The 19044-nt window shown below is 35.9% G+C and overlaps 1 protein-coding gene across 2 annotated transcripts in view; it reads right to left on the reverse strand.

Moving 5' to 3' along the window:
* The window catches only part of HDX (highly divergent homeobox), a 224203-nt gene that overhangs the window by 49263 nt on the left and 155896 nt on the right, over positions 1-19044 (reverse strand). For both annotated transcript variants that reach the window (XM_041741274.1, XM_041741275.1), the window contains exon 6: positions 403-610. In XM_041741274.1, the coding sequence (XP_041597208.1) occupies positions 403-610 (208 nt within the window). The remainder of the gene's footprint in view (positions 1-402; positions 611-19044) is intronic.

The raw sequence follows: 19044 nt of genomic DNA on the forward strand, positions 1-19044 counted from the left end.
CGGGAAGTCAGCAAAATGGGGAAATTTGGTCAAAGGATACAAATTTGTGATTACACAGGATGTATAAATTTAGAGAATTAACGTACAGCATTATTATTACAGTTAACAATTCTATATTGCATACTAGAAATTTGCTTAAAGTAGATTTTAGGTGCTCTAGTCATATACATAAATGATAACTATGAGAGGAGATGGATATGTTAATTAGTTTGTAAAATAATTCATTATGCGTGTAAATATATAAAGTATAATAAAAATAAATAAAAATAAATCCATTTCTTTCCAAGTGTTTAACCAAATGTTTTGAAGACTTTAGATTTGAAATGCAATTAGCTGAAAAGCAAGTAAAAATCCATCAAATTTACAAAAACTTTTATTAGTAAATGCAGCATATTAAAATACCTTGAGAGCTTCCTTCAGACAAACAGATAGATACTTCATCATTTCTTTCATTATCTTCTCCTACTTCAGGACCAGCTTCCTCTCCTGATGTGAGTGCAGACAAAGAACCAGGCTCAGGCTGCTCAGAAAAATCAGCAGGGCCTCCTCTTGGAGGAGGAACTTCAATCCCCATTAAACGATATTTCCTTCTTCGATTCCCAATCCAAGTCTTATAAGAGAAATAAAAACGGAGTTTTTGTAAATATTGAACCTTTAGCAGTTCTAGCCATTAAAATAATAAATTGATGCTGCATAAAACATGATTAAAAAGAAATAGGTACCTAAAATAATAAAATGTATTTATTAGTCAATAGACAAAAGTTAATTATGCTTTTACTTTTAAATATATTATTAGCAGAAAGATAAACTTTATCTAAATATTCAGACTTTCAAGCAACATGCAGTCCATTGTAGAACACTTTTTTACATTTTTGAAATTGCTTATTTTATTGATTTTATGTAGTATAATGTATCAAAATGTCCAACAATGTTGAATAAAGGACTAATAAAAATTTATAAGCAGATGTTTATTTTTATGAAGCAAACATAATTCAAACAGAACAACCTTGAGAGGAAATTAAACAAAACATATTTAAATTTCTGATAAATGATAAATAAATAACAATATTAATTTGTTACAAAGTATTTCTCTTAAATAAATGATTATATTTTTTAATTAGTCAAAATTCATAAATACTTGTTTTTGTATTTCTGTAAAAATAATCCACCAAATCTTTCAAACAAAACATAAATTGATTCTTTTCCTAAAAGGACTAGACATATAAGAATAACTGCAGTTCATATTTCATTTTCATTCTTGCTTCCATGGTAAAAATGTAAATTCTATTAACTTTGACTCTTTAATAGTTACTTGGGTATTTCTAGTATTCTAAAATTTTATTTCATTGGATTCAGAACAAAATTTTAAAACTTTTTATATCAAAATATTTTGAGTCACAGGAAGTTGCAAAGGTAAATCTCCTTCACTCGATTTCTCCAATTTATGTTTTGTATAATTATATTACAATAATTAAAACAGGAAATTGATAATACATGATATGTATGTACACTTCTATGTTCCTTTATCACACTATTCTTCTTCCTCTTTTTTAAGAGTTTATTTATTCATGAAAGACATAGAGAAAGAGGCAAGAGACATAGGCAGAGGGAGAAGTAAGCTCCCTGCGGGGAGCCCAATGCAGGACAAGATCCCAGGACAATGGGATCATGACCTGAGCCAAAGGCTCAATCACTGAGCCACCCAGGAGCACTCTTCCTCCTCTTTTATCTACCATTCCCATCCCCTGGCAACCACTAGTTTGTTTTCCACTTCTATAACTGTGTCATTTCAAGAATGTTATATAAATGGTGTCATACAGCATGTGATTTTTTTTGAAGTTGACTTTGTTCATTCAGCATAATTTTCTGAAGATTTTTTCAAGTTGCATGTAACAATAGTCCATTCCTTTTTATTGTTAAGTAGTATTCCATAATATTTACGTGCTATTTTTCCATTGTATTTGCTATGTTTGTTTAATCGTTAATTCATGAAAGGGCACTTGGGTTATTTCTCATCTGGGGCCCTTAAAGCTCCTATGAACAGTAATGAACAGTTTTTGGTGCAGATATAAGTTTCTATTTCTCTAGAATAAATGCTCAAGAATGCAAATGCTTGGACATATGGTAATTACATGTTTAGTTTTAAAAAAACTGTCAAATTGTTTCCAGTAAGGTTGTACCATTTTACATTTTTACTGGCAATATATGAAAAATCCAATTTCTTGGCATTCATGCCAGCATTTTGGTATTCTCAATAATGAAAAAATTGGCTGTTCTTTTTTGTGTGTGCAGTGATAGATCATTGAGTTCTTAATTTGATTTCCAATGGCTAGTGATGTTGAAAATTTTTTCTTGTGCTTATTTGCCATCTATATACTCTCTTCAGTGAAATGTTTCTTTGTGCATTTTGCTCATTTTCTAATTAAACGTTTTAAAATGTTGAGTTTTAAGCTTTCTTTATTTTATTTTATTTTATTTTTTTAAATTTTTTTTCTTTTTTCTTTATTTATTTTATATTAAGTTATTGTCAGATATGTAGTTTGCAAAAATTTACTCCCAGTCTGTAGCTTTTATTTCCCTCATCCCAGTCTTTTGCAGAAAAAAAAAGACTTTTAATTTTGATGAAGTACAAGCTATTGCTTTTTTTCTTTTATGGATTGTACTTTTAGTATCCTTTCTAAAACTATGTCACCAAGCCCTAGGTCTTAAAGATTATCCCCTATTTTTTTTTTACTTTTTTACATTTTAATCTATGATCCATTTTTAAATCATTTTTGTTTTTTTTTTCAGTTTCAAATTTTATTTCAGTAACTTAAATGTGTATTTCAAATTTTTAATTAAACTCATTTATCTAAAACATGTTTACACACAGGACAGATACAGGATTTCAAGTAACTTATGGTAGAGTTCACTGTCCATTTGAAAGTATGGTTCTTTCTTCCACAAAAACTCTGCATTGAAAAGCAAACAAAATTTTCTTTTATACTGTGTAAGAGCTAGATGCAAAGTTCTGATGCAAATTTATTACACTGTCAACTCTGATGCTGAAGCTGAGAGGCAGAGATGTCCATAGTTCGGTTAAATGATGCAAATAAAAAGCTTCTGTTTCTCTTAAATATAAATTAGAAGCCTTCATTCACGGTCTCTTCTCAGTAGTACCAGACTTGGTTCCCATAAGCAGTCACTTCTTTCCTTTTCCTTTTTCATTTCCCTCTCCTTGCTGAAGACTTTGGTCCCCACCTCCTGTTTTTTGTGTCCTTGTTTTTAGTTTAGGTATTATTTCTGCTGCATACAACATTACTGACTTGAGTGACAGGAACTGTACGAGACAGAGGCTGTCATCTTCCTGTTTGAGTTGGACCCGGACTCTGCCCCTGTACTGAACATCGCGATTCCACTCTCTAGAGTACATTTTATTTTTCTCAAGGAATACATTAAGTCCGACTGCTGAGCACCCATCTTGAATCTCAGTAGCTTGCTGATGGGGATGCGCCGGCCCTTGGTGATGGTGTTGTTCAGATACGCAGGATAGATACAGATGAACCTGTCCTGCTTGGCTGGGGACCGCGTGGCGGCGCACGCCATCTCCTCCCAGGGACCGGTACACACAGGCCCTTTAAATCATTTTTGTATAAGGTGTGAAACTTGGATCAAAGTTCTTTTCTGTTTTCTATGGATATCAAAGTGTTCCAGAAACACTTTTTGAAGACTTCTCCATTAAATTACTTTTGCATCTTTGTCAGAGATCAACTAAGCTGTTCATACTTGTGCAGGGCTATTTCTGGGTTTTGTCATCTGTTTCACTGATCTGTATATGTATCTTCCTGTGAATACCACATAGTCTTGAAATTATATAGATGGATTTCTTCCACTTCATTCTTTTTTTCTAGAATTATTTTAATTATACTAGCATGTTTCCTTTCCATATGAATTTTGGAATTTTCTGGTCTATATCAATCAAAAATATTGTTGAAACTTTTATAAGAATTATGTTAAACCTGCACATTAATTTTGGACAAATTTACATTTTTACTATGTTGAGTCTTTCAGTCCATGAACACAGATGTCTTTCCATTTATTTAGAATTTCTTTGATTTCTTTCTATACATGTTTTGTTAGATTTACATTAAGTATTTGACTTTTTTCAGTGATTGAGAATAGTATTATATGTTTTATTTCAGTTTCAATATGTTCATTTTTACTGTATAAACAAGCAGTTGATTTTTGTATGTTGATCTTGTATCCAGAGACCTTACTAAATTCACCAGTGCATTTTGAAGAGATGGCACTCTCTCAGAGGACAAAAGTAAAAGCAGAGTTGCCTTTGAGCTGCCCTGTTCATTAGCATAACAACAGAGGCACCTGTGGAAGGATATAACCTGGAAGTCAGCTTTTGGCTGCACTTAATCATAAACTTTGAGCCCCTGAACAGTTGTGAAACTGCTTTTCTGGAACAAACTTATACTAGCCACAGCAAGGCAAGACTCTCTCCTAGTCTGAGTCCCTAAATTGGGAGTTTCAAATCCCAGCTGGCATGCCTGAGACAAAACACAGGAACGGAGATTGCTTACTTACAGACAGGGTAAAAGAGGTGTTCTGACAGAGGCCTGGGACACAAAAGTGGAGAATGTTCACTCTTCTGTGAAGGCTTCCCGAACAGTGGCAGGCATGAACTTGCCTCTCCAGAGACAAGAAAGCCAGTTGACATATTTGCCCATGTTAATCAGCACAGATAGACTTCATTGAACAACATAGTACCCCCAATGAGCCACCTAAACCACGCCCCACCCCACTGTGCCCTGCAGGTGCATCTTTACTAGGACAAATCAGCCTAAGAACCAGAGCAGCAGGCCCTTCCCCCAGAAGACCAGCACAAAACTCCCACATACACCGAGTCTACTGATCATAGAGTGCTGCAAAGCTTCAGCTCTAGAGGAAATACGATCTAGCTCTTCTGACAAGCAGGCCAAAACACATTTAGTTAAAATTTGCCACACACTGGAGAAGGTCCAAACACCCTATTGCAGGCAAGGAAAAACTGCACAGGATGGGTCTGAGGGAAGGAGCAGAAGAACAGCAGAGTGAAAAGAGCATACACCAGTAAAACTTTCTTAAGTGCCAGGTCCTGAACAGTGTATCACTTCTTCTTAATATAGCCATTATTCTCAGGAGCAGTAAACATAATAGGCTTTCCTAACACAGAGAAGGCTGAAATATTGGTGAAATGCCAGGATGTATGAATTCATCTCAAATGAAAGAACAAGAAGTCATAGCCAGGGATCTAATCAAAACAGATGTATGTCATATGCCTGGGCAAGAATTTAAAATAGTAATCACAAGGACACTAGCTGGGCTTGAGAAAAGCATAGAAGAAACTACTAAGTCCATTACTGCAGAGATAAAAGAACTAAAACTAGGCAGGCTGGAATAAAAACTGCTATAAACAAGATGTAAAAGCAATTGCATGTAATGACAACAAAGATGGAAGAAGCAGAGGAACAAATGAATGATATGGAAGATAAAATTATGGAAATAAATAAGCTGAAAAGAAGAGGGAATGAAAAACATTAGATCACAAATGTAGACTAGGGAACTCAGTGAATCCCTAAAGCATAATAACTTATGTAAAATAGGAACCCCAGAAAAAGAAGAGAGGGAAAAAGGGGCAGAATGTTTATTTCAGCAAATTACAGCTGAAAACTTCTCTTCCCTGGAAATTGAAATCCAGGAGGCATGGAGAACTTCAATGAAAATCAATAAAAGCCAGTCAATACCAAGACAAATCATAGCAAAATTTGCAAACTACAAAGATAAGGAAAGAATCCTGAAAGCAGTAAGGGGAAAAAGTCCTTAACCTATAAGGCAAGACAAATAAGTTTTGAAGTAGACCTCCCAACACAGAAAACTGGCAGGACAGAGAGAGTGGTATAATACATTCAATGTGCTAAATGGGAAAAATACACAGTCAAGAATACTTTATTCAGCAAGGCAGTCACTCAGAATAAAAGGAGAGACAATTTCTTCTTCAAGAACCCTCCAAATTAGAGGAGTTCATGAACACTAAACCAGCCCTGCAAGAAATATTAAAGGGGATACCTTGAGTGGGAAAGCAAAGACTATAATGGAACAGAGAACACCTCCAAAACACCAAATTTATGGGTAATACAATTGGACTAAATTCATATCTATCGATAATCATTCTGAAAGTAAATGGACTAAATGCTCCAATCAAAAGACACAAAGCATAACAATGGATTAAAAATACAGCATCAATATTTTATAAAAACCCTCAACACAGTAGGGATAGAGGGAACATACCTTAACTTCATAAAGGTTATGTATGAAAGACCCACAACTAATGTCATCCTCATTGGGCAAAAACTGAGAGATTTTCCTCTATGGTCAGGAATAAGACAGGGATGTCTACTCTCACCATTGTTATTTCTAGCTTCAGCAATCAGACCACAAAAGGAAATAAAAGGCATCCAATTCACCAAGTAAGATGACATGATTCTCTATGTAGAAAACGCAAAAGACTCCAAAAAATTTCTATAACTGATACACGAATTCAGGAATGTGGCAAGATATAAAATCAATGTATAGAAATCAGTTCCATTTCTATGCACTGATAATGAAGCAACTGGAGGAGAAAGGAAGAGCTAAAAGACCTGTCTTTTGAAAACTGTAGAACACTGATGAAAGTAATTGAAGAGGACACAAAGAAATGGGATGATATTCTATGCTCATGGAATGGAAGAAAAAATATTGTTGAAATGTATATACTCCCCAAAGCAATCTTCATATTTAATGCAATCCTTATCAAAATACCACCAGTATTTTTTGCAGAGCTAAAACAAACAATCCTAAAACCTGTATGGGACAATGTTGAAAAAGAAAAGCAAAGCTGGAGGCATCACAATTCTGGACTTCAAGCTATATTACAAAGCTGTAGTCATCAAGACAGTATGCTACTGGAATAAAAGCCGATATGTAGATTCATGGAACAGAATAGAAAACCCATAAACAGACCCTCAATTCTTTGGTCAACTAATCTTTGTCAATTCAGGAAAGACCATCCAATGGGAAAAAGTCTCTTCAACAAATGATGTTGGCAAAACTGGACAGCAACATGCAAAAGAATGAAACTTGATCCATTCTTTTACCATACACAAAAGTAAATTCAAAATGGGAGAAACGCCTAATTGTGAGACCAGAAACAATCAAAATCCTAGAGGAAAACACAAGCAGCAACCTCTTTGATCTTGACTGCAACAACTTCTTGCAAGACACGATTCTAAAGGCAAGGGAAACAAAAGCAAAAATGAACTATTGAGACTTCATCCAGATAAAAGTCTTCTATACAATGAAGGTAACAATCAACAAAACTAAAAGACCACCTAAGGAATGGGAGAAGATATTAGAAAACAGCACTTCAGATAAAAGGCTAGTATCCAAAAATCTATAAAGAACTTATCAAACTCAATACCCAAAAATAAATACTCCAATTAAGAAATGGGCAGAAGACATGAGTAGACATTTTTCCAAAGAAGATATGCAGATGGCTAAAAAACACATGAAAAGATAATGAGCATCTGTCATCACTAGGTAAATACATCATAATTATGAGATACCACCTCACAACCTGTCAGAATGGCTAAAACTAACAACATAAGACACAACAGCTGTCAGAAAAAATGTGGGCAAAGGGGAACCCTTTCATACTTTTGGCAGGAATACAAACTCATGCAGTCTCTCTGGAAAACCATGTAGATTCCTCAAAAAGTTAAAATTTGAATTACCTTTTCATCCAGCAATTGCACTCCTAGGAATTTACCCAAAGGATGCAAAAATACTGATTCAGAGGGGCATGTGCATTCCTATGTTTATAGCAGCATTATCAACAATAGCCATAGTATGGATAGAGCAGAGTTCTCCATTGACTGATGAATGAATAAAGCAGATGTAGTAGTAAGACAAAATCATAGAGGAACACAAACCATAAGAAACTCTAAACTATAGGAAATGAACTGAGGATAACTGGAGGGGAGGTGGTTGGGAGGATGGGGTTACTGGGTGATGAGCATTAAGGAGCGTACTTAATGTAATGAGCACTGGGTGTTATATACAACTGATGAATCATAAAGTACTACCTCTGAAACTAAAACAAAACAAAACAAAACAAAAAGATGTGAGATACATATGGACATATGCACACACAGAATGAAATATTACAGGGCCATCAAAAGGAATGAAATCTTGCCATTTGCAATGACATGGATGGAGCTAGAAAGTATTATGCTAAGTAAAATAAGTCTGTCAGTGAAACCAAACACCATATAGTTTCACTCATACATGGAATTTAGGAAGCAAAATAGATGAACACAGGGAAGGGGAAAAATAAATATGGAGGGAGGCAAACCACAAGAGACTCTTAAAAATAGAGAACAAACTGAGGGTTGATGGAGGGGTGTGTGTATGGGGGATGGGCTAAATGGATGACGAGTATTAAGGAGGGCACTTGTTGAGGTGAACACTGGGTGTTATATGTAAGTGAGGAATCACTAAATTTTACATATGAAATGAATTTTACCATATATGTCAACTAACTAGAAATTAAATTAAATCTTGAAATACAATTAATTTATTATTGAAGTAAAATTGGCTTATAATGTTACATTACCTTCAGGTGTACAATATATTGATTTATAATTCTGTAAATTACAGTCCTCAATGATCACCAAGATAAATGTAGTAATTGGTAATATATATATATACATACATATGTTATATATAGTACACACCAAATTTTATCTTATATATATATTTTTTTTACTACTTTTTTCTACAAACTTTTTATTACTGAAGTTGACATATATATATATATATTTTTTCTATTTCAAGGTTTATTTTTCCACTGAATTGCCATGTAGTTTTGTCAAAGGTAAATTGACTATATTTATGTGAACTTACTTTTAAGCTCTCTATTCTTCTCTATTGTTTATTTTTTTATACTTTTGCCATGCCACAATGTGCTTTTTTTTTTTCAACTAGACTCTCTGCTATGAAAGTTAATTTTTTTTTTATTGGAGTTCAATTTGCCAACATTTAGCATAACACCCAGTGTCCATCCCGCCAAGTGCCCCCCCTCACTGCCCGTCACCCAGTCACCCCAACCTCGGGCCCACCTCCCCTTCACTACCCCTTGTTAATTTCCCAGAGTTAGGTGTCTCTCATGTTTTGTCACCCTCACTGATATTTTCACTCATTTTCTCTCCTTTCCCTTTATTCCCTTTCACTTTTTTTTATATTCCCCAAATGAATGAGACCATATAATGTTTGTCCTTCTCTGATTGACTTATTTCACTCAGCATAATACCCTCCAGTTCCATCCACGTCGAAGCAAATGGTGGGTATTTGTCGTTTCTAATGGCTTAGTAATATTCCATTGTATACATTGACCACATCTTCTTTATCCATTCATCTTTGATGGACACCGAGGCTCCTTCCACAGTTTGGCTATTGTGAACATTGCTGCTAGAAACATCGGGGTGCAGGTGTCCTGGCGTTTCACTCCATCTGTATCTTTGGGGTAAATCCCCACCAGTGCAGTTACTGGGTCGTAGGGCAGATCTATTTTTATAACTGTATTTTTTAAGATTTTATTTATTCATTCATGATAGAGTGAGAGAGAGAGAGAGAGAGAGGCAGAGACACAGGCAGAGGGAAAAGCCGGCTCCGTACAGGAAGCCTGATGCAGGACTCCATCCCGGGACTTCAGGATTGTGCCGTGGGCCAAAGGCAGGCGCCAAACCGCTGAGCCATCCAGGGATCCCCCAGATCTATTTTTAACACTTTGAGAAACCTCCACACAGTTTTCCAGAGTGGCTATACCAATTCACATTCCCACCAATGGTGCAAGAGGGTTCCCCTTTCTCCACATCCTCTCCAACATTTGTTGTTTCCTGTCTTGTGAATTTTCACCATTCTCACTGGTGTGAGGTGGTATCTCATTGTGGTTTTGATTTGTATTTCCCTGATGGCAAGTGAGGAGAAGCATTTTTTCTTGTGCTTGTTGGCCATGTCTATGTCTTCCCCTGTGAGATTTCTGTTCATGTCTTTTGCCCATTTCATGATTGGATTGTTTGTTTCTTTGCTGTTGAGTTTAATAAGTTCTTTATAGATCTTGGAAACTAGCCCTTTATCTGCTACATCATTTGCAAATATCTTCTCCCATTCTGTAGGTTGTCTTTGAGTTTTGTGGACTGTTTCTTTTGCTGTGCAGAAGCTTTTGATCTTGATGAAGTCCCAATAATTCATTTTTGCTTTTGTTTCCCTTGCCTTCATGGATGTATCTTGCAAGAAGTTGCTGTGGCCAATTCAAAAAGTGTGTTGCCTGTGTTCTCCTCTAGGATTTTGATGGCATCTCGTCTCATATTTAGATCTTTCATCCATTTTGAGTTTATCTTTGTGTATGGTGTAAGAGAGTGGTCTAGTTTCATTCTTCTGCATGTGGATGTCCAATTTTCCCAGCACCATTTATTGAAAAGACTGTCTTTTTCCCAGTGTTTTAATTAGTGTAGCTTTTGTTACGTTTTGACATTTCGTAGTTTCAGTCCTCTGTTCATTCTTTTTTTTAAGATTTTATTTATTTATTCATAGACACACAGAGAGAGGCAGAGACACAGGCAGAGGGAGAGAAGCAGGCTCCATGCAGGGAGCCCGATGTGAGAGAGCATGAGCAGGGAGGAGGAGCAGAGAGAGAGAGAGAGAGAGAGAGAGAGATAAGAGTTCCATGGACACTTAAAAGAAATGTGTATGCTACTGTTGTTTGGTTGTGTTCTATAAATGTCTATTAGATCCTGTTAATTAAAGGTAGTTTTATCTTTGGATGCACACAAAGCTGTACATAATTAATGTATACAACCTGATGGGCTTGAAGAGAAGTATACACCTGTGAAACAATCCCCACAATCACAAACCTCTACATCATTACCAAGTTTCCTCTTATTTTTAAATTTGTATTATTATTATTACTAGTAGTAGTAGTAATATTTGATATTAACTAACCCCCTTGACAAATTTTTAAGAATACAATACAATATTTTTTACTATAGGTACCATGCTGTGCAGTAGATTTCTAGGACTTATTCATCATCTTCTGTAACTGAAAATTTGTGTATACTTTGACTAATTCCTCCCCATTACCCTCTGCCCTCACCCCTTGGTAAACACTATTCCACTCTCCATTTCTATGAATTTACGTATTTATATTTATCACATCAGTGGTGTTATGTAGCAATTGTCCTTCTGCGTCTGGTTTATTTCTTAGCACAATATCCTCCAGTTTCACCCATATTGTTGCAAGGCTTTTAAGGCTAAATGATATTCCATTGTATGTATGGTCTGCATTTTCTTTATCCATTCATCTGTTAATGGGCATTAGGTTGCTTCCATGTAGCTTTAATGAAAATGGGACTGCAGGGATCTCTTTGAGATAGTAGTTTAAATTTCTTTGGATATATTCGCAAAGACAAGATTTTTTTAAAAAAAAAGATTTTATTTATTTATTCATGAGACACACACACACACACACACAGAGAGAGAGAGAGAGAGAGAGAGAGAGAGAGAGAGGCAGAGACACAGGCAGAGGGAGAAAGACTGATGGATCATATGGTAATTCTATTTTTAGTTTTTTTGTGGTACCTCAATAAGGTTTCCCATACTGACTGCACCAATTTAAAGTCCCATCAACAGTGTACAAAGGTTCCTTTTTTTCCACATTCTCTCCAAAATTTGTTATCTTGTACTTACTTGCTAATAGTCATCCTAGTAGGTGTGGGGTGATACCTCATTATGCTTTTAATTTGCACTTACCTGATTGCATACCTTTTCATATATTTGTTGGCCATTTGTATGTCTTTGGAAAAATGCCTATTCAGTTCCTTTGCCCATTTTAAAATCAAGTCATCTATCTATCTATCTATCTATCTATCTATCTATCTATCTATTATCTCCCCATCTATCATTTATATATCATATATATTTTGACAGAATTACATAAGGGAAAAAAGTCTAGGTTTTCTACTTGGTTTTCATTGCTACCCAATAGAGGAAGAGATTTTTTTTGACTTTTGGTTGGATATGGATTCCAATATCTCTACTATATCTCCTCTAACACTACCTCAATGATGAACGTGAAGAAGTCCTCATTAACTTTAAATGGGGGTGGGGGTGAAAGCCCACTACTGACATGACAGAGAGAGAGGGAAGGAGAATTTTTAATGCCCAGCTCTGCACACTTTATTCTCTGACACCACTCTGAAAATGGTTGGGCCATCTAGTAGCCTGGTGAGAGCACAAGACTAAGCCCTTCACTTGGTCATTTCTGATAGGGTTTTGGATGCAGATTTTTCTGTGGTATTTGGCTGGAGAGGTTATTGTCTAAACCTTTACTCTTGGTAAACTGTCCTTTTCCTGCTTCTCTGTCTGGATAGAACAAACGTTTTTGGGAGGAGAGGGATTGTTGTTATTTGCATCCATGGGTATTTCTGGGTTGCCAGCTTCTTTAATATCCAATATGGGGTATATGAGGGAAAAAGAAAACCCAAGGAACTCATCATCATTGTGTGATTTCTTAGTTCCTTTGGTTTCTAGCAGATGTGACTTATTTGCACTCTTCACATTCTTCTTAGGTATGTTTTATATATAATGGTGAGGAATTTTTGTTGCAGATAGTGGGGAGAATAAGGAGAATTTTGTCTACTCCATCTTTTTGGAAGCTGCAGTCTAAAACCAATTTTATTTTATATTTTTTAATTTATTTTTTTAAATTTTAATTTCTTTATGATAGTCACACACACAGAGAGAGAGAGAGAGAGAGAGAGAGAGGCAGAGACACAGGCAGAGGGAGAAACAGGCTCCATGCACCGGGAGCCCGATGCAGGATTTGATCCCAGGTCTCCAGGATCGCGCCCTGGGACAAAGGCAGGCGCTAAACCGCTGTGCCACCCAGGGATCCCTAAAACCAATTCTATTTTCAAGTTTCTTCTGTATTTTTTTAAAAGCTGATTTTATATGACTAGAATTTATAAGCTTTATAGTTTTGCCATACCAATCTACAAAATAGAATTGGCATGACAATATGCAAAGTGCAAATGTATTTCTTAAAACTTATGTATTCTCTTTCAGTGTGGAAAGCCATTCAATATTTCATAGCATCGACTCTAAATTTGATTATGGTACTCTTTCTTTTTGTACCAAGCAGTATTTCTTCCATTCAAGGCCTACATAAATACACATGAATATATTCTCTAATATAATTTATTTATTTTAAAGACTATTTATTTGAGAGAGAGAGAGAGAGTTTACCTGTGTGCACATGTGCAGTAGTGGAGGGAGGGGTAGAGGGGGAGAAAGAAGGACAAACAAACTCCACGTTGAGCACAGAGCCCAGTGCAGGGCTTGATCTCATGATCAAGCCACCAGGAGCCCCTCTAATATAAAGAATAAAGGAAGTTAATTTTATACTTGGTATGCCTTTGCAAAAGAAAATGCAGAGCAAAACAGAAATATTCAGGTAGTCAAAGAAGACTAGATCTTCTATATATTTGTTGGAGGCCATTTTCCTTCAAATTCAGAAAATGTAGTTCCTTCAGTGCTAAATGTGATGCCTGAAGCAAATGGATTGTTTTGTAGACTCCTAAGTGAAAATTACCCAGTAAAAACGAATATATATATATATTTTTTTTTCTAATATCCTTGATAGGAAAAGTACTAGTTCTAAGAATATGGTTCCATTTCAATTTCTTATTATATGGTGTAATTGAAATGAAATACTAGAATTCCAGAACAAACAAAAAGCAGCAACTTCTTAATTAACTCTACTAAATTTTTATGTACTTTCACTATTTTTTGGTCTATGAATACTGATGTTTATCAAATTCTAAATTCAGAAATGTATCACCTATAAAAATCCCAGTTACTGATGCTTGTGAAAATAATGGTGTGGGTAAAAGAATGAAGATAAGAGTTTCTTCACAATGTTTCCTGTTTCCTTTGATCATAAAAGTTTGGGAAGAGAAAAGAAATTAATGACCAAAGTTAAGACATACTTAGATAATAATACACTTATACTTGATGACTTAAATGTAGCACAAAATTTATGCTCCGAATGTGGAGGCTGCCAAGTATATCAATCAATTTATAACCAAAGTTAAGACATACTTAGATAATAATATACACTTATACTGGGTGACTTGAATATAGCACTTTAAACAATCGACAGATCTTCTAAGCACAACATCTCCAAAGAAACAAGAGCTTTAAATGATACACTGGACCAGATAGATTTCACAGATACATACAGAGCTTTACATCCAAATGAAACTGAATACAGCTTCTTCTCAAGTGCACATGGCACTTTCTCCAGAATAGACCACATACTGGGTCACAAATCAGGCCTTAACTGATACCAAAAGATTGGGATCATCTCCTGTATATTCTTACACCATAATACTTTGAAATTAGAACTAAATCAAAGAAGAAGTTCGGAAGGATTTCAAGCATGTGAAGGTTAAGGACCATCCTGCTAAAGGATGAAAGGGTCAGCCAGGAAATTAGGGAAGAATTAAAAAGATTCATGGAAACTAATGAGAATGAAGATACAACCATTCAAAATCTTTGGGATGCAGCAAAAGCAGTTCTGAGGGGGACATACATAGGAATACAAGCATCCATCCCAAAAAATGGTGAGAACTCAAATACAAAAGGTAGCCTTGCACCTAAAGGAGCTGGAGAAAAAACAGCAAATAGATCGATCCTACACCCAGCAGAAGAGAGTTAATAAAGATTCGAACAGAACTCAATGAAATAGAGACCAGAAGAACTGTGGAACAGATTAACAAAACCAGAAGTTGGTTCTTTGAAAGAATTAATACGATAGATAAATTCTTAGCCAGCCTTATTAAAAAGAGGAGAGAAAAGATTCAAATTAATAAAATCATGAATGAGAAAGGAGAGATCACCACCAACACCAAGGGAATAAAAACATATTATGAGCAGCTATACGCCAATAAATTAGGCAACCTAGAAGAAATGAACGCATTCCTGGAAAGCCACAAACTACCAAAACTGGAACAGGAAGAAATAGAAAACCTGAACAGGCCAATAACCAGGGAGGAAATTGAAGCAGTCATCAAAAACCTCTCAAGACACAAAAGTACAGGGCCAGATGGCTTCCCTGGTGAATTCTATCAAACGTTTAAGGAAGAAAACATACCTATTCTACTATAGCTGTTCCGAAAAATAAAAAGAGATGGAATACTTCCAAACTCGTTCTATGAGACAGCATCACCCTAATTCCAAAACCAGACAAAGAACCCACCAAAAAGGAGAATTACAGACCAATATCCCTGATGAACATGGGTGAAAAAATTCTCAACAAGATACTAGCCAATAGGATCCAACAGTACATTAAGAAGATTATTCACCATGACCAAGTGGGATTTATCCCCAAGATGCAAGGCTGGTTCAAAACACTTAAAGCAATCAATGTGTTTGATCATATCAGCAAGTGAAAAAACAAGACCATATGATCCTCTCAATAGATGCAGAGAAAACATTTGACAAAATACAGCATCCATTTCTGATCAAAACGGTACAGAGAGTAGGGATAGAGGGAACATTCCTCAACATCTTAAAAGCCATCTACGAAAAGTCCACAGCAAATATCATTCTCAATGGGGAAGCGCTGGGAGCCTTTCCCCTAAGATCAGGAACAAGACAGGGATGTTCACTCTCACCACTGCTATTCAACATAGTACTGGAAGTCCTAGCCTCAGCAATCAGGCAACAAAAAGAAATAAAAGGCATTCAAATTGGCAAAGAAGACGTCAAACTCTCCCTCTTCGAAGATGACATGATACTCTACATAGAAAACCCAAAAAACTCTACCCCAGGATTGTTAGAGCTCATACAACAATTTAGCAGTGTGGCAGGGTACAAACCAATGCCTAGAAGTCAGTGGCATTTCTATACACTAACAATGAGACTGAAGAAAGACAAATTAAGGAGTCTATCACATTGACAATTACACCCAAAAGCATATGATACCTGGGAATAAACCTCACCAAAGAAGTAAAGGATCTATACCAAAAAACTACAGAACACTTCTGAAAGACATTGAGGAAGACACAAAGAGATGGAAACATATTCCATGCTCATGGATTGTAAGAATTAATATTGTGAAAATGTCAATGTTACCCAGGGCAATTTACACATTTAATGCAATCCCTATCAAAATAACATGGACTTTCTTCAGAGAATTGGAACAAATCATCTTAAGATTTGTGTGGAAACAGAAAAGACCCCGAATAGCCAGGGGTATTTTAAAAAAGAAAACCATAGCTGGGGGCATCACAATGCCAGATTTCAGGTTGTACTATAAAGCTGTGGTCATCAAGACACTGTGGTACTGGCACAAAAACAGTCACGTAGATCAATGGAACAGAATAGAGAATCCAGAATGTACCCTCAACTTTATGGTCAACTAATATTCGACAAAGGAGGAAAGACTATCCATTGGAAGAAAGACAGTCTCTTTAATAAATGGTGCTGGGAAAATTGGACATCCACATGCAGAAGAATGAAACAGACCACTCTCTTTCACCATACACAAAGATAAACTCAAAATGGATGGAAGATCTAAATGTGAGACAAGATTCCATCAAAATCCTAGAGGAGAACACACACAACACCCTTTTTGAACTCAGCCACAGTAACTTCTTGCAAGATACATCCATGAAGGCAAGAGAAACAAAAGCAAAAATGAACTGCTGGGCTTCATCAAGATAAGATGCTTTTGCACAACAAAAGAAACAGTCAACAAAACTAAGACAACCTACAGAATGGGAGAAGATATTTGCAAATGACCTATCAGATAAAGGACTAGTATCTAAGATCTATAAAGAACTTATTAAACTCAACAGCAAAGAAACAAAGAATCCAATCATGAAATGGGCAAAAGACTTGAACAGAAATCTCACAGAGGAAGACATACACATGGCCAACACACACGTGAGAAAATGCTCCGCGTCACTGGCCATCAGGGAAATACAAATCAAAACCACAATGAGATACCACCTCACATCAGTGAGATGGGGAAAATTAACAAGGCAGGAAACCACAAATGTTGGAGAGGATGTGGAGAAAGGGAACCATCTTGCACTGTTGGTGGGAACGTGAACTGTTACCACCACTCTGGAAAACTGTGTGGAAATTCCTCAAAGAGTTAAAAATAGATCAGAGCCCTGGTGTCAATTGAAAGATGAATGGATAAAGAAGATGTGGTATATTTATACAATGGAATATTACTCAGCCATTAGAAATGACAGATACCCACCATTTTTTTCGATGTGGATGGAATGGAGGGTATTATGGTGAATGAAATAAATCAATTGGAGAAGGATAAAGATTATATTGTCTATTTCATTTGGGGAATATAAAAAATAGTGAAAGGGAATAAAGGGGATTGGAGAAAAAATGAGTGGGAAATGTCAGAGAGGGAGACAGAACATGAGAGACTCCTAACTCTGGGAAACGAACAAGGGGTAGTGGAAAGGGAGGGGGGTGCGGGGTTGAAGCGACTTTGTAATGGGCACTGAGGGGGGCACTTGATGGGACGAGCGCTGGGTGTTATGCTGTATGTTTGCAAATTTAATTTCAATTAAAAATATGTAAAATAATTAAAAAGAGAAATTAATGTAATAGAAACAAAAAGAATAATAGAATAAATCAATGAAATTAAGGGCTGGTTCTTTGAAGATTTAATAAGATTTTTAAACCCCTCCTCAGACTTATCAAAGAGAAAAAAGAAAGGACCAAAGAAATAAAATCATAAATAAAAGAGGAGAGATCACAAGATGTTGCTTGTCATCAACATCAAAGAAATGCAAGCACTTCTAAGAACACATTTTCTGCAATGATATGCAAACAAATTAGGCAATCTGGGAAAAAAATGGGTACATTCCTAGAGATGTATAAACCACCAAAGCTGAAACAGGACGAAATAGAAAATTTGAACTGACCCATATCCAGCAAGGAAATTTAAGCAGTAATCAAAAACCTCTCAACAAATAAGAGGCCAGGGCTGGATGACTTGCCAGAGGAATTCTACCAAACATTTTAAAGAAGAATATATACCTATTTTTCTGAAGGTGTTTCAAAAAATAGAAATGGGAGGAAAATTTCCAAACTCTTTCTTTAAGCCCAGCCTTACCTTGGTCCCCAAACCAGACAAAGTCCCCACCAAAAAGGAGAATTACAGACCAATATCCCTGATGAACTTGGATGCCAAAATTCTCACCAATACAGTAGCCAATAGGCTTCAACGGTATATTAAAAAGGATTCTTCATCATGACCAACAGGGATTTATTCCTGGGCTGCAAGGTGGTTCAACAACTGCAAATCAATCACTGTGCTATGGCACATTAATAAAAGAAAGTTTAAGAACCATATGATCCTCTCAATAGATGAAGAAAAATCATTTGACAAAGTACAACATCTTTCCTTGATAAAAACTTTCCACAGTGTAGAGATAGAGGAAGCATACCTCAATATCGCAAAAGACACATATGAAAAGCCCACAACAAATATCATTCTCAATGGAGAAAAACTGAGAAACTTTACCCTTAGGTCAGGAACATGGCAGGAATGTCTACTATTGCCAATGTGTTCAACATAGAACTAAAAGTCTTAGCCTCAGCAATCAGAAAACAAAAAGAAATAAAAGGCATCTGAAATGGAAAATAAGAAGTCAAACTCTCACACTTTGCAGATGACATGAATCTCTATATGGAAAACTCAAAAGAATTCACCTCAAAATTGCTAGAACTCATATAAGAATTCAGCAATGTGGCTGGATATAAAATCAATGCACAGAAACCAGTTGCATTTTTATACACTGAGACTGAATAGAGAAACTAAGGAGTCAATCTCATTTACAATTGCACTGAAAACCATAAGATACCTAGGTATAAACCGAAAGC

Source organism: Vulpes lagopus, chromosome X, assembly GCF_018345385.1.
Source record: "Vulpes lagopus strain Blue_001 chromosome X, ASM1834538v1, whole genome shotgun sequence".
Classification (NCBI taxonomy): Eukaryota; Metazoa; Chordata; class Mammalia; order Carnivora; family Canidae; genus Vulpes; species Vulpes lagopus.